Here is a 24,976-nt window from a genome sequence, read left to right as displayed (position 1 = left end):
AGCTTATAAATCATAATTAAGGAAAGACAAGAAAAATATAAATGAATTTATCTTTTTATATTTGACTATAATTTTTTTTATAAAAAAAAAAAAAAAAGGTGAATTTGAGAAAGGAAATAAAATATGTAATTAAAAAACAATAGGTAATATTTGGTTTCATGCATTACTAACCTCTAATTTTTTTAAAAAAATTATAATCAATTCAAAATATTCTTACTAGTATTTTGTTTGAGAAAGAGAATACATTTTTATTACTTTTTTAATAATAATGAGTCACAATTTTTGAATACTAGTAACAGTATTGATTGGTCACTAATAGTCAAGTTCTTGGGAGTAAACAAAACAAAAGAATGAATTAAAATTATAAAATGTTTTTATTAGAACATTCATTCACATGTTTCTCTTTCCACATATCAAGATTCCAACTTCAGCTGGACCAAATCCCCACCGGAAAACTCTGAAAACAATAGAAAGAATAATTAATTGATCATCATACAATATATATGTAGTGGAATCAGTCAGACATGCACCCTTAATTACTGCACATGCAAGCAATGGCGACAAAAAAAAAAATATATTGGGGGAAAGTCAAGTGGGAGGGTAGAAGAGGCACACTAATTATAGTTGATGAACCACCTATTTGAAATCTGACCATCACAGAGTGTAATGTCAAACCAAATGCCAACCCCATTTATTATTTTGGGCGAGGCTTCTCCGTTTATTAACATCGTTCAATCCAAGAGCGGGTTACTCATAGAAGCACTGATCGATCACAGAGACATGCAGCCACATCCATCCATGGCCTTCTAGCCATTAAGCTTATAGTTCAATTAGGTGAATAGCAGCTAGCAGGAGCCGTACAAATATTTATATAAACATTATGATGAGGATGACGAGTGTTGTTGTTTGCAGCAGAAGGAGTGCTGCGATGGTCTCCTACATAGTTTTCCTGATCACCATGATGATGAATCTGAGCGTTGTGGTGAAGGGCGAGGATGGGTTGGGAGCTTCGTTCATTTTTGGGGATTCGCTGGTGGACGCTGGCAACAACAATTATCTAACCACTTTGTCCAGAGCCAACATGGCCCCCAATGGGATTGACTTTTCCGCCTCCGGCGGAAACCCCACCGGCAGGTTCACCAATGGAAAAACCATTGGTGACATTATAGGTGCGTACCATGACTTCTCTCTCTCTCGCTCTCTCCCTCAATTGGATGCCTCCGAGGGCTGGCTCTACTGGACGTCGGCAGACTGCAAGATTTCTTAAAGATTAATAAGAAGTCTGGGTTCGATTCACACGAAAATTAATTCTTGATTTATTAGGAAAGAATTATCGGACCTGTGACATCCTCCTTCAATTTGATGCCACCAAATAGTGGGAAGAGTTCAATCAAGTTAAAATTTCATATGATAAAACAAAAATTTAATAGTATCCATGTGAGTCACTCAATGAAAAAATATGGACAATGTTTATGTCAGAATTGATTGAAAATTAAGGAAAGGTCCCTCCACTTTATAGATTAATTAGGCTCGAAAACAACCAGATATGTACCATCTTAGAGTTTTTTTTTTTTTTTTTTATGTGTAATTAATTCTCGTTCTATACATTTGAATCAGGAGAAGAATTGGGACAACCAAACTATGCAGTCCCATTTTTGGCACCCAATTGCACCGGAAAAGCCATACTGAATGGTGTAAACTATGCATCGGGAGGAGGAGGAATTTTGAACCAAACAGGAAGAGTTTTTGTACGTAATTAATTAATCATTGATCGACAAACTGTCTATTATTTTTCTTTTTCTTTTTCTTTTTGCTATTTCTAATTTGTTTTTAATTTTTTGCAGGTTAACAGGCTCTCCATGGACATCCAAGTTGATTTCTTCAACATTACAAGAAAACAGGTTGACAGTCTCATGGGTGCATCAAAGGCCAGAGACTACCTAATGAAGAAGTCCATATTCTCATTGTCGGTAGGAGCAAATGACTTCCTCAACAATTACCTTCTCCCACTCCTCTCCATCGGAGCTCGGATTTCTGAATCTCCTAACGCTTTCATCGACGATCTCATCGATCATCTCAGAATCCAACTCACAGTAAGCAAATATCGATGTAGCTAGCTAGTTAATTAATCTCACATATATCCTTATTGGTATCTCGGCTAGACAGATTAATGAGTTTCATTTTCTCAGCCTTGAGTCTAGACGGGATACCTTCCAGGAGAAAATTATCGATACATTAATCATTCTTAATGATTAATTAATTATAATAATGGGATGGATGCCATGCAGAGGCTTTATCAGCTGGACGCTAGGAAGTTTGTGGTGAGCAACGTTGGACCGATAGGGTGCATTCCATACCAGAAAACGATAAACAGATTGAATGAAGATCAATGCGTGGAATTGCCTAATAAGCTGGCAACCCAATACAATGGCAGGTTGAAAGACCTACTCGCTGAACTAAACGACAACCTTCATGGTGCCACATTTGTCTACGTAAATGTTTACGACCTTGTTATGGAACTCGTCACCAACTATGCCAAATACGGTACGCAAAAGCCTAGCAAGCAAGCTAGCTGTATTTTTATTTTTATTTTTTTGATAACTTGGGAACTCCACCTACTATCACATCACTTTAAACATTATAGTGCGACACTAAATCCGATAGTGGAAAGTCGTCTATCCATTGACGCAGTAACCCTGGTAATTCACCAAGGTAAACTCTCAAGGGGAAATCGAATTCATGACCTTGGGGTCACCAAAGTCACAAGTCGCCATTATCACTTGAACCAACCAGATTGGGTAGTTAGCTAGCTGTATATTATTTTTGGTTTGGTAGGCATTGATTGAACCCATAGCAAAGGCTTTGTTTGCTCCATTTTCTTTTTGATAAAGAGGAGTTGATTTAGATTTTTGTAAAATAAAAATAAAAATAAAAATATTTTAAGTCTATTTAAACAAATAAATATGGTTGGGTTTGCTCAAGTGATGAGGCCAAAGTTGGGCTTTGATAACTCTAAGGTCTTAGGATTGATTTTCACTAATGATTTGCTTAATGAATTACTAGAGATGTTTCACTGGGTGGGCGGCAATGTTTTTTTTTCTCGATTTGGTGTCACTTGGGTGGTTTTGAAGTGTTCGACTAGGTTGGAGTTTCGAGTCATAAAAAAATAAAATTAAAAAAAAAAAGTCATTAGAAAGAAAAGGTTGGGATATTAGGAAAAAAAAAGTTGAAGGTGGTTGAAAATATTAACAATAATTAGAACAAATATATCTATTTAAGAAATATAATTAACACTTTAAATTTTATTTTTAAAAAAGACGAAGACTAGCCAAAAGGAGTCAAAATTTCCCTATGTCCTTTTTCTTTTACGCATTTATTTTCTTACAAGATTATGTATTTATATTTATATTAGTACACTTTGAAGGATTTGGTGAATTTTAAAAATTATATATAGAAAAAAATTTAATAGTTGTAGATTGTTAAGGTTTTAATAGTATAATATCTTGATTATTTTGTTCAATTTAATTAATTATCCTTACTAATTCTACAAAATGAAATTAGTAGAGAAATTATGCACATGATGAAAATGGGTTCCACTCTTTACATATCTCACATTAATAAATATAAAATTAATTTATCACATGTCTAACATTTAAAATACAACACATAGACATGTGGTAGGGGAGTTCCCTGTATAATTTTTTGAATTGAAGATATAACTCCTAATAAATATTAATTTATTTTTGGTAGGGTCCTCCTAGTCTCAAAAGTCCTTTTATGATATATATATATATATATATATATATATATATATATCACTAGCGTTTAAAATTTTGTTAGAGATTAAAAATAAAACCCTTTGACTACGGTTAATTATATTGACTGACCAACCAGCAACCTGCGGTATGTGTGAAAATCGAGGCACATAATGTTGGAACATTAGCTTTTTAATTTTAAATTAATATATTATAGAGTAAGAAGAGAATGGTGCATGCAGGATTTGTGACAGCGAGCAGAGCGTGCTGTGGGAATGGGGGGCAGTTCCAAGGGATAATACCGTGCGGGCCAACCTCCACCATGTGCAGCGACCGTGACAAGCACGTGTTCTGGGACCCTTACCACCCCAGCCAGGCCGCCAATCTCCTCCTCGCCAAGCAGCTCATCGACGGCGACACTCATTACATCTCCCCCGTCAACCTCCGCCAGCTCCGTGACCTTTAATTAATTTCTTCCTCCTTTAATGTTCTGTCTGTCTTGGGTTGTACAATTAATTATACTATATCAACTCCACAAAAACACACTATATCGTATGCATGCATGCATGCATGCATCTCCAATGTAATGCAAAATTGTCTGCACGTACATTGTTCCTGTTAAAATATATTTTATTTGTTATTAGTTAGTTGCTGTAGTTGTTATTCACGTGTTGTGCTTAACAATTTATTGGTTGTATTTAATTTTTTCTGTTGTTTAGTTTTTCTAATGGTTCAATTTCGTGTATATATACTCTGCTGGGTATAATGAGAATAATAAGAAAAGAAGAAGGAGAATTCACGCAGCTTTCTGGATCTCAATGGCTTCTACATTTTCTTCTTCATCTTCATACTTTACTGCAACCCCCTGCTTTCTATAAAATGGTATCCGAGAAAATCTTGATTGCACACTATTTTTTTTCTTGAAGAAAGATACATTCAGCATTCCATTTCCTTCTTGTTTTTTTTTTTTCATCATGACTTCTTATGTTTCATCCTCTGAAATTGATCCATCTAATCCATATTTCACGCATCATGGTGAAAGTCGTGGTTCACTTCTAGTATCCCAACAGTTGATTGGACCTAATGATTATCCAAGTTGGAGGCGTGCCATAATTTTAGCTTTATTAGCCAAAAACAAATTTGATTTCATAAATGGCACAATAGCAAAGCCAAAGGATGAAGATCTTCTGTTTGCAAGCTGGTCAAAATGCAATACAATGATCCTTTCTTGTCTCTTACATGCTGTTTCCAAAGACATAGCATCAAGTGTTTTGTATCATGAATCTCGAAAGATTTTTGGGATAATCTTGCTGTTTGTTTTCAACAATCAAATGGACCACGTCTCTATCAATTAAAGAAGGACATCTCCAATCTGATGCAAGAAAACTTAACTGTAACAGCATATTTTACTAGGCTCAAAGGTTTGTGGGATGGATTGTCTAATTACATAGCCACTAAGAAATGTGTTTGTGGTCGAGGATGTGCCTGTGGAAAGTCATCTCATGAGGATTATGTGCTGCAATTTCTTATTGGGTTAAATGACACATATTCACAAATTCGTGGACAAATATTATTGAGTGATCCTCTGCCTTCAATCAGCAAAGTATATGCACTAATTACTCTGGAAGAACGTCAAATAGCTACTACAGGGCATGTGCCTTCTATTGAATCTGCAGCAATAATGAGCAAACATTATTCCTCAAATGCACATCAGCAAAGACATTACAAATATAACAAGCAAAAGGGGCCATGTTCTCATTGTGGTTATGAGAATCACACAGCAAAAAAATGTTATAAACTACATGATTATCCTCTTGATTACAAATTTACTAAAAATAAGTCAGCATCAAGATTCATTAATCCTCCTGGTTACACCACTTCTGCTAATCAAGTTGTTGCAGATAAAGATTTAGTAAACGTAACAAATTCTTGCCCTTTTACTCCGGAACAATGTGAGTAGCTTTTGAGTCTCCTCAAGACTTCTAATTCAACATCTTTATCATTTGCCTTTGCTGTAAACAACAGCACAACTCTTTCCATGTCAGGTAGATCTTTTCCTAGTATTTTTCCTGTGTTTCAATATGATAAAACCAATCCTTGGATCATTGGCACGGGTGCTACTGATCATATCATACATTCGGCATCAGTATTTCATTCTTGTTCTCGTATTACATCTAAAGTTCAATTTCCAAATGAACAAAAAGTTGAATCCACCCATATTGGTACAGTTAAGCTTTCAAATGATTTATGCTTAACTGATGTGTTGTGTGTCCCTACATTTAATTTCAATCTTCTTTCAGTTAGCAAGTTAACCTCCAACTCACATTTACAGTTGTATTTTACTTCTTCACATTGTTATATATAGGACCTTGTGAGCAAGAAGATAATTGGAGTGGGTAAAGCAACTAAAGGACTTTATTACTTGCTGTTTTTTGGATCTGAGGATCTTTCGAAATCAAAATCTGAATCTGCCATAATTGCTTCTTTACCACCATATTCAGCTCATTGTATGAATTTCAATTTGTCTGAAAAGGATCTTTGGCATTGTCGTTTGGGACATCCTTCTAGTTCAAAACTATCTTTGTTACATACTACTATTCCAAGAATAAATAAAAGTAATCTTCATATCTGTCACATATGTCCATTAGAAAAACAACACAAGTTGTTATTCAAAGCAAGTTCAATTCATACAACAAAACCTTTTGAAATGATACACTGTGATATTTGGGGTCCTTTCTCCACATGTGCAATGGATGGTTCTAAATATTTTTTGACTATTTTAGATGATTACAGTCGAAGTACATGGACATTTCTTATGGCACAAAAATCTCAAACTCGATCCATTTTGTTGAATTTTGTTCAATTAATTTCCACTCAGTTTGACACCACAATAAAAATATTAAGATCAGATAATGGTCATGAGTTTAATATGAAAGAAAATTTTCAATCAAAAGGAATTATTCATCATTTAAGTTGTGTGGAAAGACCTCAGCGAAATGCTATTGTTGAATGAAAACACCAGCACTTATTAAATGTTGCTCGAGCATTAATGTTTCAAGCATCTTTACCTTTAAAATTTTGGGGGGATTGTATACTTACAGCCACATATTTGATTAATAGAACACCATCTTCAATTTTGAAAAACAAGTCACCATATGAGATGTTATTTGGAAAGCCACCCTTATATGATCACCTACGCATTCTTGGATGTCTTTGTTATGCATCAACACTCTGTAACAGCAGATCAAAATTTGATCCTCGAGCCAAACCATGCATATTTCTTGGATATCCTCATGGCATTAAGGGTTACAAATTATATGATTTACATTCCAAAACAATATTTGTACCTCATAATGTGATTTTTCATGAAAACATTTTTCCCTTTGCATCAAATAAACAACAACTTCATAAAGATCTATCTCCTAATACAATAATCCCAAATCTTATACCTGAGTTTGAATGTCATGATAATATTTTCAATAGTCCAAACTCACAGAATCATCCACAAGCACATTCCAGTCCTCTTCTTGCTGATACTCCATCTTTAATATTTCCTATCTCAGATACACTTCCAGTTTCCGTTTCCATAGAACCTGACACACATCAAATTGAGTCATCTGCTGTAGACAATTCTTTCAATTCTGCAGGTCATTCACCTTCACCTATTAATATTCCTTCCATTCCACGAAGATGTACCAGAAACAGAACACAAGCAAGTTATTTAAAAGACTTCCATTGTTATGCTGCAGACCACTCCAAGAATGACTCTTGTTCATTAGGTACATTATATCCCTTGTCATCAATAATATCTTATCATCATCTTTCTTCATCTCATAAATGTTTCACACTAGCATTATCCATACACCATGAGCCTCGTAGTTTTCAAGAAGCTTCTAAGTTTGCACATTGGTGTGATGTTATGGATGTTGAAATTAAGGCTCTTGAGGAAAATAAGACATGGACTCTCACTAATCTACCAGCAGGTAAAACACCCATTGGATGTAAGTGGGTTTATAAAGTAAAACATGGAACTGATGGTAGCATTGAGTGTTATAAAGCTCATTTGGTTGCAAAAGGTTATACGCAATGTGAAAGAATTAACTATCAAGAAACTTTTTCACCTATTGTCAAGATGAGCATTTTAAGGTCAATGTTGGCCCTTGCAGCTATTAATAATTGGTATTTGCATTAGCTAGATGTAAATAATGCTTTTTTACATGGGGACCTTGAAGAAGAAGAAGTATACATGACTCTTCCTCCAGGGTATCATACTTCCTCAAAGTCACAAGTTTTGTGTTTAAACAAATCTCTTTATGGTCTAAAGCAGGCATCGAGGCAATGGTTCTCCAAACTTTCTACTACTCTGATTTCTAATGGTTTTATTCAATCTGAAGCAGACCAATCTCTGTTCATCAAGAAAACCAGCTCTTTTTTCATCGCTCAATTGGTTTATGTGGATAATATTATTCTTGTCTCTAATGCTACATCACCTATTCCAGAATTCACATCATTTTTAAATGCTCAATTCAGATTGAAGAATTTAGGTTCTCTCAAATATTTTCTTGACCTGAAAATTTCTTGAGCAAAACAAGGAATTTCAGTGTGTCGACGAAAATATGCATTATATTTGCTAGAAGATGCTGGCATGTTGGCAGCTAAACCAGCAAATTTCCCACTGGATCTTCATTTAAAACTCTCTCGATATGAAGGCGATTTATTGACTGATATTACTCATTATAGAAGATTAATTGGTATATTACTTTACCTCACTGTTACAAGACCTGATATTTCCTATTCAGTACAAGTTCTCAGTCAATTCTTGAATGAACCAAGAAAACCTCATCTTGATGCTACTTTATAGGATTTAAGGTATATTAAAGGTGCACCATCACAAGGGATGTTCTACTCCAGCTCTTCTTTAACAAATCTACAAGTTTTTTTTTTAGATTGTGATTAGGCTTGTTGTGTTGACACTAGACGATCAGTAACAGGAATCTGTGTTTTAATAGATGATTCCCTTGTGACTTGGAAATCTAAGAAACAAACAGTAGTATCTCGTTCTTCTGCAGAGTCGGAATATATAGCTATGGGTACTGCATGTTCTGAAATTGTTTGGATGCTACAACTATTTCGTGAACTTGACATTCCTCATTCCCAAGTTGTCTCTTTGTTTTGTGACAACAAAGCAGCCATCCACATCGCTGCTAATCCAGTATATCATGAGAGAACCAGACACATAGAAGTGGATTGCCATTTTATTCGACAACTTATTTAGCGAGGTGTTATCAAAACCAACCATGTCAAGACAACTTGCCAATTGGCTGATATTTTTACAAAGGCACTGGGCTCTCAACCTTTCAGCAACATTTTATCCAAGATGGGTATTCATAATATCCATACTCCATCTTGAGGGGGCATGTTAAAATATATTATGTTTGTTATTAGATAGTTGTTGCAGTTGTTCTTCACGTGCTGCACTTAACAGTTTATTGGTTGTAAATAGTTTTTTCTGTTGTTTAGTTTTTCTGATGGTTCAGTTTCGTGTATATATACTTTGCTGGGTATAATGAGAATAATAAGAAAAGAAGAAGGAGAATTCACGCAACTTTTGGATCTCAATGGCTTCTACATTTTCTTCTTCATCTCCATACTTTACTGCAACCCCCTGCCTTTTGTAAAAGTTCTTTTTTCTTTTTTTTTTTCTTTTTTATTCACCTTAATTAGTCACAATTGTTTTTTTTTTTGGTTATTGAGACTTGAGAGGTATTTAAGTTTGATTGAGCTACTAACTTGGGGTTTCTAATATAAAATATTAAATTTTAATTAACGAGTAGCATGATTAATTTCTTGGATGTCGATAGGATCGTATCTCCGACTTTTAAAATCGAAGACATGATATAGCAATACATAAAATTTCTCTTAAAATAAGTTCTAATATTATTTAGTGAGGTCCGGCCGGGTTGGCTCAAGTAGTAAGGGCGACTTATGACTTTCGTGACCCTAAGGTCATGGGTTCGATTCTCCCTTGAAAGTTTACCCTAGTGAATTATCAGGGATGCGTCAATGGGTTGGCGGTATTCACCCCCTCCTCCCCCCAGGAGGATTTGGTACCACACCATTGTATCAAAAGTGGCATAATGGTAGCTGATTCCCTAGGTTATTTAAATAAATAAATAAATAAGCCTATTATTTAGTTGAGCGTAAAATTAATTGGAGTTTAGTCTCACATTTGTGCACGTCATTAGATTGGTAAAAATTGTTGCGTGTTGTACAAAATAGTGATAAGCATCAATTTGGGTCAAATTGCTAACAAATTGATCAAACCAAGTGTTTTGGGTTGGTTTTCGCTTACTTTTAAAAATTCATATTTTTTTTTCAGAAAATTGAGGTTTGAGGATTCAATTTGTATTACAATTTTACACATGAAAACACAATCCAAACCTTCAAACTAAAATATATTTAACCTTAATATTCTTAATTATTTTTACGATTAACATAATTTTATTAGCCAATACATAAAAAGGTATAAAACATGATGTACCTTTCTACACTAAATCTTTTATACTTATTGTTGAAAATCTGAACTTGGTGAAAAACAGAGAAGGCAAAGAGAGATATTGAATTGTGAATGAATCATATTTTTACATCAGACTTGAGTCCTATTTATAATACATCAAATAACAAAATAAACTAATAACTAATCTCTTCTAACTAATTCTTTTCTTCTAACTTTCTTCAACTACTCTTTGCTAACTAACTCTTCTCTTCTAACTTTCTTTCTTTTTTAAGTTTTTCTTCTTTCCTTTTTAATTCCATGTTCTCAATATGAGATGGAACACTGCAACACCCCCCCTCAAGATGAACATGGGTGTTAATGATGTTCATATTGCGAAGATTATGATGAAAAGATAGAGAGCTGAGGGGCTTTGTAAATATGTCTGCGAGCAACAATCTCGATGGGATATGGAAGAGTTTAATAACATGTTGCTGCAATTTTTCTCTAATAAGATGGCAATCAATCCGGATATGCTTTGTTCTCTCATGTTGAACGAGATTTATGGCTATGGACATTGCTAATTTACCATTACTATATAGTAAAGCTAACTGTGAATGATTGATATCCAGGTCTTGTAAGGCATACAAAAGCTATTGAATGTCACATGTTGTAGTAGCAAGGGCTCTGTACTCTGCCTGTGCAGATGAGCGATTGATGGTAACTTGTTTCTTTGATTTCCATGAAACCAATGAGTTTCCAAGAAAAATTGCAAAACCAGTGACACTCCTTCGAGTATCTACACAGCCTGCCCAATCACTATAGGAAAAACCCTTTAATTGAAAATCTGAAGAGGATGGAAAGAAGAGACCTTGCCTCGAAGTGGCCTTTAGATACCTCAATACTCAAATGGCTACTTGATGGTGACTGACAGCAGGTTTTGCTAAAAAATGACTGAGCACTTGTACAGAATAAGCTAAGTCAGGCCTAGTGAGAGTTAAGTAAAGTAATCTGCCAATAAGTCTTCGGCAACCTGATGGATCTTCATATAAATTGTTATCAGTTGCTAATAATTTGAGGGTAGATTCCATAGGGAAAGTAGCAGGTTTGGATCCAGTTAAACCAATGTATTCAAATATGTCAAGTATATACTTTCGTTGGCATAAAGAGATACCAGTTTTGGACCTTACAACTTCCAAGCCAAGAAAGTATTTCAGTTGTCCTAAGTCTTTAATAGTGAATTTTTCATTTAAAAAAGACTTCAAATTTTTAATTTCCTGAATGCTATCACTTGCCAAGAGCACATCATCCACATAAACTAATAAGGTCATAAAGGAACTGTAGATACCCGGATAAATTTCATAATTTAATAATAGGAGAATGAGAGAAAAGGAATTAAAATTGGAAATTAAATAGTGTCTCGTCGAAGAAAACGAACACAGGGAGTTCGTCGATGAGCATACTTAAGGTGTACGTTGACGGGGACATGTGTCTCGTTGACGAGAAAATACCGAGAGGCTATATTTCAGTTCTGAATTTCGTCGACGAAGAGTAGGCATTCGTCAACGAACTTCCTTCTTGACCTCGTCGATAAAGTGACGTGGCTTGTCGACGAAGGTCAGTGTATAAATATGCCTAAACTTGATTTTCAGCCATAATCTCACATACAAAACCCCCCTCTTCTCTCTCCTGTTCGTCTCTCCCATCTTCTCTCTAAGTTTTTGGGTCAAATTCTTGCCAATTCGACAATCCGAGGCCATCACGACACTCTTGGGGAAGTTCTTTTCAAGTCTGCCAGAGTGGATCATTAGTGGGGCTACCTTGTGTTGGCCTTACAAGGCTTAATATCCTATTTTGATACTAACAAGCTTAATATCCTATTTTGATACTAACAAACAAGTAGAACTTAACATGTTTTGTTTAAGTGACGTATTTTTAGGACTCAATAATGAATGCAAGGTTAAAGAATTTATAAAAGCTTATATTTCAAAGAAGGATGATCAATATGAAGCTTAAAGCATGGATTTAAAAATGGATTTAAAGATAAAGCTTAAAGATCATGAGAACATGAGAATTAAATAGAACTTGATGAAAGCTCAAGAAAGATGAAACAAGTATAAAAGTCTTAAGGAATTCAAGAATTGAAAATTCGAAAGAGTCTAGGAAATTTCATGTAAGTACTTCAAAGAATTTCAATATGGACGCATGAAACTCTTAGGTTTATTTATTGGACCTAGATACCTTTTAACATACTTGAAAAATATTTTTATAAGGTCAAAATTTTTTTCAAAAAGGTTAGAATCATTTTTGGAATGAAAAGTACCAAAAAATGGATTTCTCAATTGCTGTCAATTTTTCTGCATTTGCATTGATGTACATTTTTCTCTGTCAAGCAATATTTATTTTCAATGTGTTCAACATGAAAGTTTTAAGATTTTCTCTTAGCGTTCATTTGAAACCAAGAACAGAAAATTTTGAGTTACATAAAAAACGTTATGGCAAAATGACTGAAAGGTGTTCAAAGCTGATAATATGACAGACGACAGTCAAGTACTTGACAGACGACTGTCTGTGCATTTTGAGACATCTGTCCATGTTCAGACAGGCGACTGCCATCTTACTGTCCCTTTAATTTAACTAGACAACTGACTTCCAAAAATGGACAGCCAACTATCACGCGGCTGTTTTGAAATTTTCATAATGGTCAAATTTTTTAAATAAGGTTGCTTGGGGTTCAAACTTTGTAAAAACTTGGGGAGTACTCCAAGTCACTTGAGGAACAAGTTAAATACTTTTCTACATCTATAAATAAGCCTCAAAGATCATTGAATTAATTAACTAAGAACCAAACATCAAATTCAACACTCAATACTCACTCAATTATTCTCATTATTCAAAGGCTCTCAAGCTCACATATTGTGCACAAATTCAACTGAGTTTTTGCTGATCTTCTTCCACCGGAATTGTGCTACAAATTCTAAATCTTTCAATCATTGAAAGAATTAATCGGTGATATACTTTATTGAGCTTCAAGTTAAATTTCATATTGTTATTTACTTTGAAGTATATAGTTCTAAATTGTTGTACTAATCAGCTCTTTGTGTGAGCAATTCTTTGTACACAAATATTTGATTGTATCTTGTAGATTGATGATTCCAAGGGTTGTCTGGATCTTTGGCTAAGCAAGGGCATATTGCTTAGAGAGACGGGCTCTATCCTAATTAAGGAGTGACCGAATGAGGAGATATTGTTTGGAGAGGCGAGCTCTAGCCAACTAAAGGAGTGTGTAAACAGTATTGTTCCGTCCGATAAAGGAACTGAATTTAGTAATCCTTTTGTTGTTTTCCAAAGGCGAGAATGTAGGTTGGGTATAAGCCAAACCTCGTAAAAATTTTGGTCTCACTCTTTCTTTCCCTTACTTTTATTTTCAGTACATATTTAAAATTGCGTAGATAGTTTAATTGGTAATCATATAAACTATATGTAATTTAGAGTTAAATAAACTCAAGGTCTAATTTTGATTTGGGTTATGGAAACCGAAAGGGAGTATGTTGGTTAGACCATATTTTGTTGAAACCATACGGGAGTGTGTTACTTTGTTAACATCCCAAAGATAAAATTAACTAAGAGTTTATTTGAATTCTAGATTTTGGAAAGAGTGTTGGATTTTATATTACACATCATATTAAAGAAGCAAATTCATTACAACAGGGCTTGATTCAAATGTATATATAGGGCTGACAACGAAATCTAAAAGTTGAATCTAATGTATTGTGGTTAAATGGTTTAAAGTTTAAATATTGATTGGAATGTGTTTATATTTCAAAGAGTACTGAATCTTGCAAAATTTTCATTAGTCTAAATAGTGCTGCAATTAACTTATACTTGGCAAATCAATTGGTTGTTTGGTTTGAACATTGTGTTTGATCGGTTGGTTTATTGGTTGATTACTTATTTGGTTAAGAAATAGTGTTGTGGATTAAAAGAATTAAGTTCTTGTGTGATTGGTAAATCAAACAAACAAGTCAAGAATTGGTTAAACGAAATAAAAGAAATAAAAAGAAGTTATTATAGGAATTAAAAGAAAGTTTTAAAAATCCAATTCACCCCCTCTTGGGACTACACCTTACTTTTCAATTGGTATCAGAGCGGGGTTATAGAAAATCTTAATTAGTAGCTATAAAAAGATCCTAATGGCTCACTTAGGCATAACTCCCTTTGGAGAAGGACAATCTTCAACTAGGCCACCAATCTTTTGTGGTCACAACTATACCTTTTGGAAAAAGAGAATGCAAATATATCTCCAACACATGGATTGGAAAGCTTGGGAAGTAGTTATGGATGGAGACCTAATTCCCACTAAGATAGTAGATAGAAAACAAATTCCTAAAGAGAAAAAGAATATGACCGATATAGACTATAAGATGCTGCAAGTAAATAATAGTACCATGAATACCCTATATTGTGCTTTAGATGCCAATGAATTTAATAGAGTAATGACTTGCAAATCAGCAAAGGAAATATGGGACAAGCTAGAAGTCACTTACGAAGGCACTATAAATGTTAAGGATAATAAGATTGATATGAGTACAAGTAGTTTGGAATATGAATCAAGTGACCAAAAGGTTGCTTATACTTGCTTTATGGCTTGGGACAATGAGGAAAGCTCCTTATCCAAATCCTTAAATAATTCTTGTAGTGATTCATCAAATGAATCCAATGATGAGTACATGTCATCTTATGAAGAACTTTAAAATGATCTATTCAAAGTTCATAAGATACTAATCAAAGTAACCAAACAAAACACATCATTTTTGAAAAACAAGAATGAAGGTGTAATGAAAGAGTTAGAATCCCTTAGAACGGCTGAAAGAGAAAAGGATTCAAGAATTAAGAAAGTAGAAAGTAAGAATGAAAATATGGCAAAGAAGTTAGAATCTAAAAAACTTGCCAAAAATGAAAAAGATTTGAAAATCAAAGAATTAGAATGCAAGAATGAAAAAATGATAGAAGACCTTCGATCCCTATCCTCTGCGGTATATGAGAAATATATATATATATATATATATATATATATATATATTTGAATTAGAGGATAAAATAAGAAAATTATCTGTAGAATTAGAGAAATCACAAAAGAAGGTTGATAACAAGAAAGACATTGAAATAAATGATCTCAAAAATCAAATTGAAGATAAAGAAAATATCATTTATAACTTCACAAAAGGAAAGGCAAACTTTGACAAAATGATAGGCTCACAAAGGATGACCTTAAACAAAGAAGGTATTGGATTTAATGGGATTGAAAATAAAAAGAAAAAGAATCTTTACATGGGTTATTTTTCAAAAGAATCCAAAGATTATGCTAGTACATCTTATAATGCCTAAACTAACACCATATGCTATCAATGTAAGAAAAATGGGCATATAAAATTTGAATGTCCATTTAAGAGAAAGGGTATAAAAACTAAACAAAGATGGAGAGTAAAAGAAACATCCCTTGTGAAACCTACCAAACCCAAGAAAGTATGGGTACCAAGATGAAAGACTAGTTCATACACGAAAAACTCCATGGATTAAGTCATTCCCCTATAAAATTGAGAAAGTAACTTAATTCATGATCAACAAACGAACTAGTTGAAATAGAATAACTTAAAGATGAGTTTAAGAGCTTATTATAACAAATTCAAAATGGCATTGTTGGCAAACATCATAGGATGATTTTTACAAGGCTTAACTTAAGAAAATATTAAGAAAATATCAAATTAAGCTTATCACATAAGTACCTTGATTAAGAAAAAGATATTTGAGAATGAAAGTCTATTTTGGAAACATGATGAAAAAAGTAGAGAGATTATAGTAATATATATATATATATATATATATATATATATATATATATAGTATCAGATCCCTGATGAAATATTACAGACAGATCAGTTAGCAGAGCACGGTACCATTGCTATTTTCATATCAGAGTGTAACCACATATCTTAGATAGTATGTGGATTTCGTCAACCACGCTCAAAGAGCTTACAGTCTCCCCAGGACTCTGGGTTGAGGGGGCCAGTTTGACAAGATAATTTCTAGTTTCGTGCTTAGGAGAGAATGCAGTTTGACCAAATTGACGAAGGGTTGATTACAGAGAATTACCTAGTAGACCAACTAGAGTTAAGTCCAGCCGACGGGCCGCACAACCCTATCATAAGGGGTCAAATCATGACATACAGTCTTCTAGGGAAAAATCTCAACTACGTATATGTATACAGATTTACAGCATTTAATGAATATAGTATGATATTAGAAGTATGAATAGTAGAAAACTCAAATGATCCAGTTATGTTTTAAATTACGACGAATGCAAGTTATACTTTATATTGATTTACCCACTTACACAATTTCAGATATTGTTATAGTATTTATGTAACTCGGTTGCCACATACTAGTAATAGCATATTTCCACTAACTGAGCGTCGTCTCACCCCATTACTCTAACATTTTTCAGGTGATCCATTTAGGCGAGCAAATCAGGCTCGCAAATAGAGTGACCTTTTTATTTGCCTTGTCAATAGGGTAAGTGTATTTTGAGGTTTATGTTCTGAGTAGATGGTACTAGTGGGAAGTGTAAGAATGTACCTATGGTATAGAAACACTAAATTCTGGTATCGTATTTATATATTTGGACGTATGACTTTATGTTTTCCGCTGCTTAGGTATGTTTATTATGTATAGGAATACCTCAGTGCCATTTGGGGCTTGAGATGCTATAGTAGGGGTATTAGAGATTTTTTTTTTTTTAAAAAAATGATGAAATCTTTGGGTCATTACAGTTTGGTATCAGAGCCTAAGTTGCTATGTTCTATAGACTCTAGATTACAGCGGATAACAATACCAGAATTTAGAAATGGAATCTTAAGAAGAGTGGAATAGGGTATTAGTGAAATTGATGTTGGGGAAATTAGGATGAGAATTTAGGGTTTCATTATGCAGTTTGGGGGTAAAATTTCGGGGTGGTTTCTGTGATTTTCCTGGGGTGATGATTCCAGGAAAATCATAGTAAACTATCGATGATTTCTATTTTCATACGGTAGGACTCAACCTTAAATTAGTAATGAGAGGTTAGGGGTATTTTAGTTAGTATAGTATTGTAGGATTCAGATACTTAAAATAATTTGGTAATATTGCAAGATGGATCTAGGAGCTAGGCCTTCTGGTGCAGGTGGTGGGGATTCAGATGCTATGCTACACAATGTGGCTCAGCAAGTTATGGCTGAGATTGCTCAAAGCTCTAGGGAGCAGGGAGGTCCATCTCCAGTTCAGGGGTGTACAAAGAGAAATTTATGAAGATGAACCCGCTAGCATTTTTAGAAGTGGCTGAACCTGCAGTTGCGGAGAGTTGGGTGCAGAAGATAGAGAAGATTTTGACGGTGCTTCACTGCACTAATGAGCAGAGGGCCCTTTATGCTACGTACAAGCTGACGGAGGAGGCCGAGAGATGGTGGACGACCACTAGACTACTGGAGGAGAAGAGAGTAATTCTAGTGCTGATGACCTGGGCTCGATTCAGGGATGTATTATTTGATAGATACTATCCTGCCTCGATCAGGGAGGTTAGGGTATAGGAGTTTCTGAGCCTGTCCCAGGGTTCGATGACAGTCTGGCAGTACGCGGCGAAATTTATTGAATTATCGTGCTTCTTCCCTTATATTGTTCCAGATGAAGTTAAGAAGGTTAGGATGTTCGAGAGGAATTTTAGGCGAGATATTTATAGACAGGTGGTAGTACTGAGGATACAAGACTTCTCAGAACTGGTTGACAGGGCCATAATAGAAGAGGAGAGTTTTTCGAGAGAGACTAAGATATAGAGCCAGAATAAGAGAACCGCACCTTCGAGTTTTTAGGTAGGGTTTAGCCGAGGCCCTTGGAGAGGAGGTAGATCTAGTGGGGGTCAGAGGCAAATGGTAGAGCATAATGGATTTCAAGGTGTGCAGCCTTATACCACTTTCCCCAGATGTGGACGGAGACATCCAGGTGAATGTCGACTAAGGGAGAATGTCTACTACCGTTACGAGAGACCCAGCCATATGGCTCGATCAAGCCAGATGCAGTCGATTTATGCACCAGCTCCCAAGCTGAACCGGGGTTGTCATCTAGCCCCTCGTGGAGGCCAGCAAAGAAACACGGCGCTGGTGAGGGTGTATTCTTTGACGTCGAGAGATGCCGAAACTGCTGGAGACGTCGTCACAAGTACCCTTACTGTTTTTTCATATAAAGCTGTTGTTTTATTTTATACAGGTGCTACCTGTTATTTTATTTCGTTGGTGCATGCTAAGTTGACGGGGTATGAGGCATGGTTGTAGCTACACCAACTGGATTAGTAATGAGATATAGGAGAATAATTAGAGACTTTCTAGTGACCATTCAGGGAAAAGTACTGCCAACTGATCTTGTGATATTAGATATGCAGGGATTTAATATAATTCTGGGTATGGATTGGTTGATCATACTAGAATCAATTACCAATTGAAAGAAGTGATTTTCAGACCTCCAGGTGATCAAGAATACAGATTTCTTGGTTCACGTGTACGTTTTTCGCTATAGCTTGTGTCAATTATTCACATGAAGAAACTGTTTCAAGATAGCTGCTAGGGATTTGTTGCCTACATAAAAGAAATGCTAAAAGAAGAACTGAAACAAGCCGATATTCCTATAGTTAGAGAATTTTCAAATGTGTTTATAGAAGAATTACCTGTTTTTCCACTAGACCGTGAAGTTGAATTTACTGTGGATCTTCTATCAGGGTCAACACCAGTATCTAAAGCACCGTACCGAATGTCTCTAGCTGAATTAAAAGAACTAAAAGATCAATTGCAGGAATTGCTAGATAAAGGATTTATCAGGCCCAGTGTATCGCCCTGGGAGCACAGTTCTATTTGTGAAGAAGAAAGATGGGACCATGAGAATGTGTATAGATTATAGAGATATAAATAAACTGACAATTAAGAATAAATATCCTCTTTGTAGGATAGACGACTTGTTTAATCAACTTTAGGGGACCCAGGTCTATTCTAAAATTGACCTTCGGTCAGGTTATCATCATGTGAAAGTTAGGGCAGAAGACATCTTAAAAACAGCATTTCGAACGAGATATGGGCATTACAAGTTCTTAGTAATGTCATTTGGGTTGACTAACGCACCAGCGGTATTTATGGATTTAATGAATCAGGTGTTCCATCAGTACTTGGACCAATTTGTGGTTGTATTCATTGATGATATACTAGTCTACTCGAGAAGTTTTGAGGAGCACGAGTATCATTTGAGGCTGGTATTGCAAACACTGAGAGAAAGAAAGCTATACGCGAAATTCAAGAAATGTGAATTATGGATAAGGTAGGTTTTTTTCTCGGCTATGTGATCTCTGAGGCAGGTGTATCAATTAACCTGAGTAAGATAGAGGCAATAGTGAATTAGGTAAGGCCAGGGAATTTCCAAGAGGTTAGAAGTTTTCTGGGTTTGACAGGTTATTACCGACACTTTGTTGATGGTTTCTCCAATTTATTAGGTTCGATGATGCGACTTACGAGGAAAAATGTAAGGTTTGAATGGACTGATGACTGTGAGCAGAGCTTTCAGGAGTTGAAATAGAGGTTGGTTACTGGGCTCTTGATGGCTATCCCATCAGGAAAGGACAAATTTGTGATATACAGTGATGCATCTTTGAAGGGTCTTGGGTGTGTGTTGATGCAACACGGCAAGGTTATCGCTTATGCATCTAGACAACTTAAAGACTATGAAAAGAACTATCATATGCATGACTTAGAATTAGCTGCAGTGGTTTATGTTTTAAAAATCTGAAGGCATTATTTATATGGTGGAAAGTGCGAATTTTTCACGGATCACAAAAGTTTAAAATATTTCTTTAACCAAAAAAACTGAATATGAGGCAAAGAAGGTGGCTAGAACTTATTAAAGACTATGATTGCACTATTAGTTACCACCCAAGGAAAGCAAATGTGGTAGCAGATGCTCTGAGCAGGAAATCAGTGGGACCAGTACTGGCAGCTATGAAAATTCAGCACCCGATCCTAATGGATTTAGAGAGACTTGGCATGGAGTTAATAAAGGATAATCTTTAGGCTTTTATTGCTAGTCTGGTTGTGCAGCCTACGCTATATGAGAGGATTAAGGCCACTCAGGGTGACGACGCAGAGTTAGCAAAGGTAATAGCCAGAGTACGGGATGATCAGGAAGAGGAGTTCAATATCTCTGATGATGGAGCTTAGAGGTTTCACACCAGATTGTGTGTGCCTGCAGATAATGATATTAGAAGAACGATTTTAGAGAAGGCTCTCGGATCACTATACACAGTTCATCCTGGAAGTACTAAAATGTATAGGGATCTACGAGAATATTTTTTTATGGAGTGGGATGAAAAGGGAAATTTCTGAATTTGTGCAACAGTGTTTGACGTGTCAACAGGTTAAAGCTGAGCACCAGAGACCAACAGGGCAACTGCAGCCACTCTTTATTCCAGAATGGAAGTGGGATCACGTCTCTATGGATTTTATTACTGGGTTACCACTAGTACGACAGGAATTGAATGCCATTTGGGTGATCATTGATCGTCTAACGAAGACCGCTCATTTCATCCCTATTAAAGTCGACTATTCCATAGACAAATTGGCAAAAATATACGTTCAGGAAATAGTTCGTGTCCATAGTGTACCAGTATCCATAGTCTCAAACTAAGATCCTCGGTTTACTTCACGATTTTGGAAAAGCTTTCAAGAGGCTATGGGTACACAATTAGCATTCAGTACTACTTTTCAACCTCAGACAGATGGTCAGACTAAGAAGACAATCCATACATTAGAAGATATGCTTCGAGCGTGCGTGCTAGATTTTAGGGGTAGATGGACCCAGTTTATGTCTCTAGTTGAGTTTTCTTATAATAAAAACTATCAAGCTAGCATCGCCATGGCACCTTACAAAGCATTGTATGGCAGAAGGTGTCATTCTCCTCTTTTTTGGGATGAAGTAGGCGAGAGGTGAGTTTTAGGTCCAGAGATAGTACAACAGGCGTATGATAAGGTCCGATTAATTAAAGGACAAATCAATACCACATAGAGTCGGTAGAAAATCTACGGAGACACTCACCATCAGAAGTTACAAACTTGATGTGGGGGGTCGGGTATTCTTGAAGGTAGCTCCTTTGAGAGGGGTTTTGAGGTTTGAAAAGAAAGGTAAGCTAAGCCCTAGGTTTGTGGGACCTTTTAAGATACTAGAAAAAGTGGGGTCAGTTGCCTATAGGCTAGCTTTGCCACCAGCTCTGTCTAGAATACATTACATGTTCCATGTTGTTATGTTAAGGAAATACATCCCAAACCCATCCTACATAATCAGTTATGCAGAAATAGAGCTTATAGATTCATTAGCCTATGAGGAAGCACCAGTACAGATTTTAGACCAAAAGACACCAGCATTGCGCACCAAAGAAATTTAGCTAGTGAAATTTTTGTAGAGAAATCATGCTATAGAGGAAGCTTCTTGGAAGCTCGAGGAACAGATAAGACAGAAATACCAGCAATTGTTCCAAAAGATTTAGTTATAACCAGGTAAAATGTAAGTAGTTAGGTAATGTTTCTTTTCCAGGTACATGTATTAATGTAGTTAGTAAGTAGTCATTTAATTTTATATGTGTAATCTCCTAGAACTTAGAATGTAACCACGGTATTCCTCCACCATAAGTGAGGGTAAGTAATAAAATAAGTGGACAATTTTCTTCAAAGAACAGTGTTTGGTACAAATAGTAAATTTCGAGGACGAAATTTTATAAGGAGGGGAGAATGTAGAGGCCTAGATAATTTTCATAATTTAATAATAGGAGAAGGAGAGAAAAGGAGTTAAAATTGGAAATTAAACAGGATCTCGTCGACAAACACAAGGAGTTCGTCGATGAGCACACTTGAGGCGTTTGTCGACAAGGACACATGTCTCGTCAACGAGAAGATACCGAGAGGCTATATTTCAGTTCTGAATTTCATCGACGAAGAGTAGGAATTCGTCGACGAACTTCCTTCTTGACCTCATCGATGAAGTGACATGGCTCGTCGACGAAGGTCAGTGTATAAATATGCCTAAACTTGATTTTCAGTCATAATCTCATGTACAAAACCCCTCTTCTCTCTCCTATTCGTCTCCCCCATCTTCTCTCTAAGTTTTCAAGTTAGATTCTTGCCGATTCGACAATCTGAGGCCACCACAACACTCCTGGAGAAGTTCTCTTCAAGTCTGCCGAAGTGGATAGTTGGTGAGGCTGCCTTGGATTTCAACCCAAATTCAAGGTAAGACTTTTTATTCAATATTTGGCTTTTCCATAGTTGTAAGAAATGTAGTACACAGAGAAATACTAAAATTTTGTTCTGGAAGATGTTGTTTTCAAGGTGTTGAGTGGGGAACCCTGCGGGTGTAGGACCAGATACAATAGGGGCTTTTTAATAATTAAGTAAGGGAAATATGTTATGCTAGGAATTTTCAACAAGCTATTAGAAGTTTTATGCATATTTATATATATCAGTTTATTATCTAGTTTTTTAGAATATGAGTTTTTAATATTTGTGTGGCCTGAGCAGATATTTGTCTGATATAGAATTTATATAGTTTTTCCCAGAATATCATAATTTACAATATGTATAGATATAGACAGATAGTTATCAAACAAATATTATAGATATTCTTCCAGATTAGTATGTTGCAGTAAATATAGAATGTCATGTTTCCTAAAACCATGACACTCAGATTTATAGATTATATGGTCAGATATACAGTTATGACAGTCAATTATTACAGATATGTTATACAAATGTTACAGTATTTCCAGTTCAGATTTATAGTGTTATGGTTATTTTGGAAACATTATGAAAACAGTAGAGAGATTATAGTAGTATATATATATATACAGTATCAAATCCCTGATGAAATATTACAGACAGATTCATTTAGTGGAGTATGGTACTGTTGTTATTTTCATATCAAAGTGCAACCACATAACTCAGATAGTATGTGGATTCCGTCAACTGCGCTCGGAGAGCTTGCAATCTCCCCAGGACTCTAGGTTGAGGGGGCCGGATTGACGAGGTAGTTTCCATTTCCAGTTCCGTGCTTAGGAGTGGATCACTTTGGCCGAACTGAGGAAGGGTATAGTACAAAGACTTACCTGGTAGGCCAACCAGGGTTAAGTCCAGCCTACGGGCCGCACAACCCTATCATGAGGGATCAAATCATGACATACAATCTTCCAAGGAAAAATCTCAACTACGTATATGCATATAGATTTACAGCATTTAATGAATATAGTATGATATTAGAAGTATGAATAGTAGAAAACTCAGATGATCCAGTTATGTTTTAAATTACGACGAATGCAAGTTATACTTTATATTGATTTACCCACTTACACAGTTTCAAATATTGTTATAGTATTTATGCAACTCAGTCACCATACACTAGTAATAGCATATTTCCACTTACTGAGTATTATCTCACCCCATTGCTCTAACATTTTTCAGGTGATCCAGTTAGGCGAGCAAATCAGGCTCGCAGATAGAGTGACCTTTTTATTTGCCCTGTCGATAGGGTAAGTATATTTTGAGGTTTATGTTCTTAGTAAGTGGTACTGGTGGAAAGTGTAAGAATGTACCTATGGTATAGAGACACTGAATTCTGGTATCATATTTATATATATGGATGTATGACTTTATGTTTTTCGCTGCTTAGGTATGTTTATTATGTATAGGAATACCTCAGTGCTATTTGGGGCCTAAGATGCTATAGTAGGGGTATCAGAGAAATTTAAAAAGAAAATGATGAAATCTTTGGTTCGTTACAAGAACTGTCATATTTCTTAATGAGCATATAACAGTCAGAATTACCTCGAACAAATCCATAGGAAATAAGAGCATCGGATGGCTTGGCAAACCATTGCCTAGAAGCCTGTTTTAAGCCATAAAGACTCTTTAAAAGTCGAAAAACTTTCTGCTCTCCTTGGATAGCCAATCTAGGAGGCAAGTCCATGTATACCTCTTCATGTAGATCACCATGCAGAAATGCATTATTTACATCTAGTTGATGGAGATGCCATTGTTTGATTACAGCTATAGCAAGTAAAAATCAAATGGATGTGATTTTAACCACAGGAGAAAAAGTACCAAAGAAATCTAGGCCTTCTTGCTGAGTATACCCTTTAGCCACCAATCTGGCTTTATTTCTTTCTATAGTGCCATTAGCTCTATATTTCACTTTGAATACCCATTTACAACTACTAGTCTTTTTTTTTTTTAGGAAGAGTAACAAGCTCCAAAGTTTTATTCAACTCCAAAGCATTAGTTTCATTTTTCATGGCAGCTTGCAATTCAAATAGCCTAGAAGCTTGTTGATATCTTTTGGGTGCTAGAGACTTATTGATAGAGGTTAAAAAAGCTTTATGTGATGAAGACAGTACTGGCAGAAAGAAAAGGGTGAAGAGAATAGAAATTACCTTTAGTTGGAGAGTAGTCAAATGAAGTAGATGCCCCTAGGTTGCACTTTGAGATGAAGAGATATTACCACAGTAATAGTCCTGCAGATATGAAGGTTTGTTTTTAATTCTGGTTGATTTTCTGAGTTGTAGCACTTCTGGGTCAGTTGAGTCAGATATTGGATCCATATTGGAGGAGAGGGAAATGTAGGT

At 35.5% G+C, this 24,976-nt stretch overlaps 1 protein-coding gene across 1 annotated transcript; it reads left to right on the top strand.

Moving 5' to 3' along the window:
- Positions 1–889: 889 nt before the first annotated feature.
- Positions 890–4,371, top strand: LOC131153661 (GDSL esterase/lipase At2g23540-like). The gene is made up of 5 exons (XM_058106135.1): positions 890–1,169; positions 1,618–1,748; positions 1,845–2,093; positions 2,289–2,544; positions 3,998–4,371. The coding sequence occupies exons 1-5, from the start codon at positions 890–892 to the stop codon at positions 4,219–4,221; spliced, it is 1,140 nt and encodes a 379-aa protein (XP_057962118.1). The 3' UTR covers positions 4,222–4,371.
- Positions 4,372–24,976: the final 20,605 nt, after the last annotated feature.

Source organism: Malania oleifera, chromosome 1 (assembly GCF_029873635.1).
Source record: "Malania oleifera isolate guangnan ecotype guangnan chromosome 1, ASM2987363v1, whole genome shotgun sequence".
In the NCBI taxonomy this organism is placed as follows: Eukaryota; Viridiplantae; Streptophyta; class Magnoliopsida; order Santalales; family Ximeniaceae; genus Malania; species Malania oleifera.
The sequence above is the reverse complement of the archived record's forward strand: the minus strand, read 5'-3'. Positions and strand labels throughout refer to the sequence as shown.

Excerpts from the sequence above, each read along its gene's own strand:
- LOC131153661 (XM_058106135.1), top strand. The coding sequence starts at position 890 with ATGACGAGTGTTGTTGTTTGCAGCAGAAGGAGTGCTGCGATGGTCTCC. Across the intron at positions 2,094-2,288 it reads ATCTCAGAATCCAACTCACA|AGGCTTTATCAGCTGGACGC; the intron begins GTAAGCAAATAT and ends GATGCCATGCAG. Across the intron at positions 2,545-3,997 it reads CACCAACTATGCCAAATACG|GATTTGTGACAGCGAGCAGA; the intron begins GTACGCAAAAGC and ends TGGTGCATGCAG.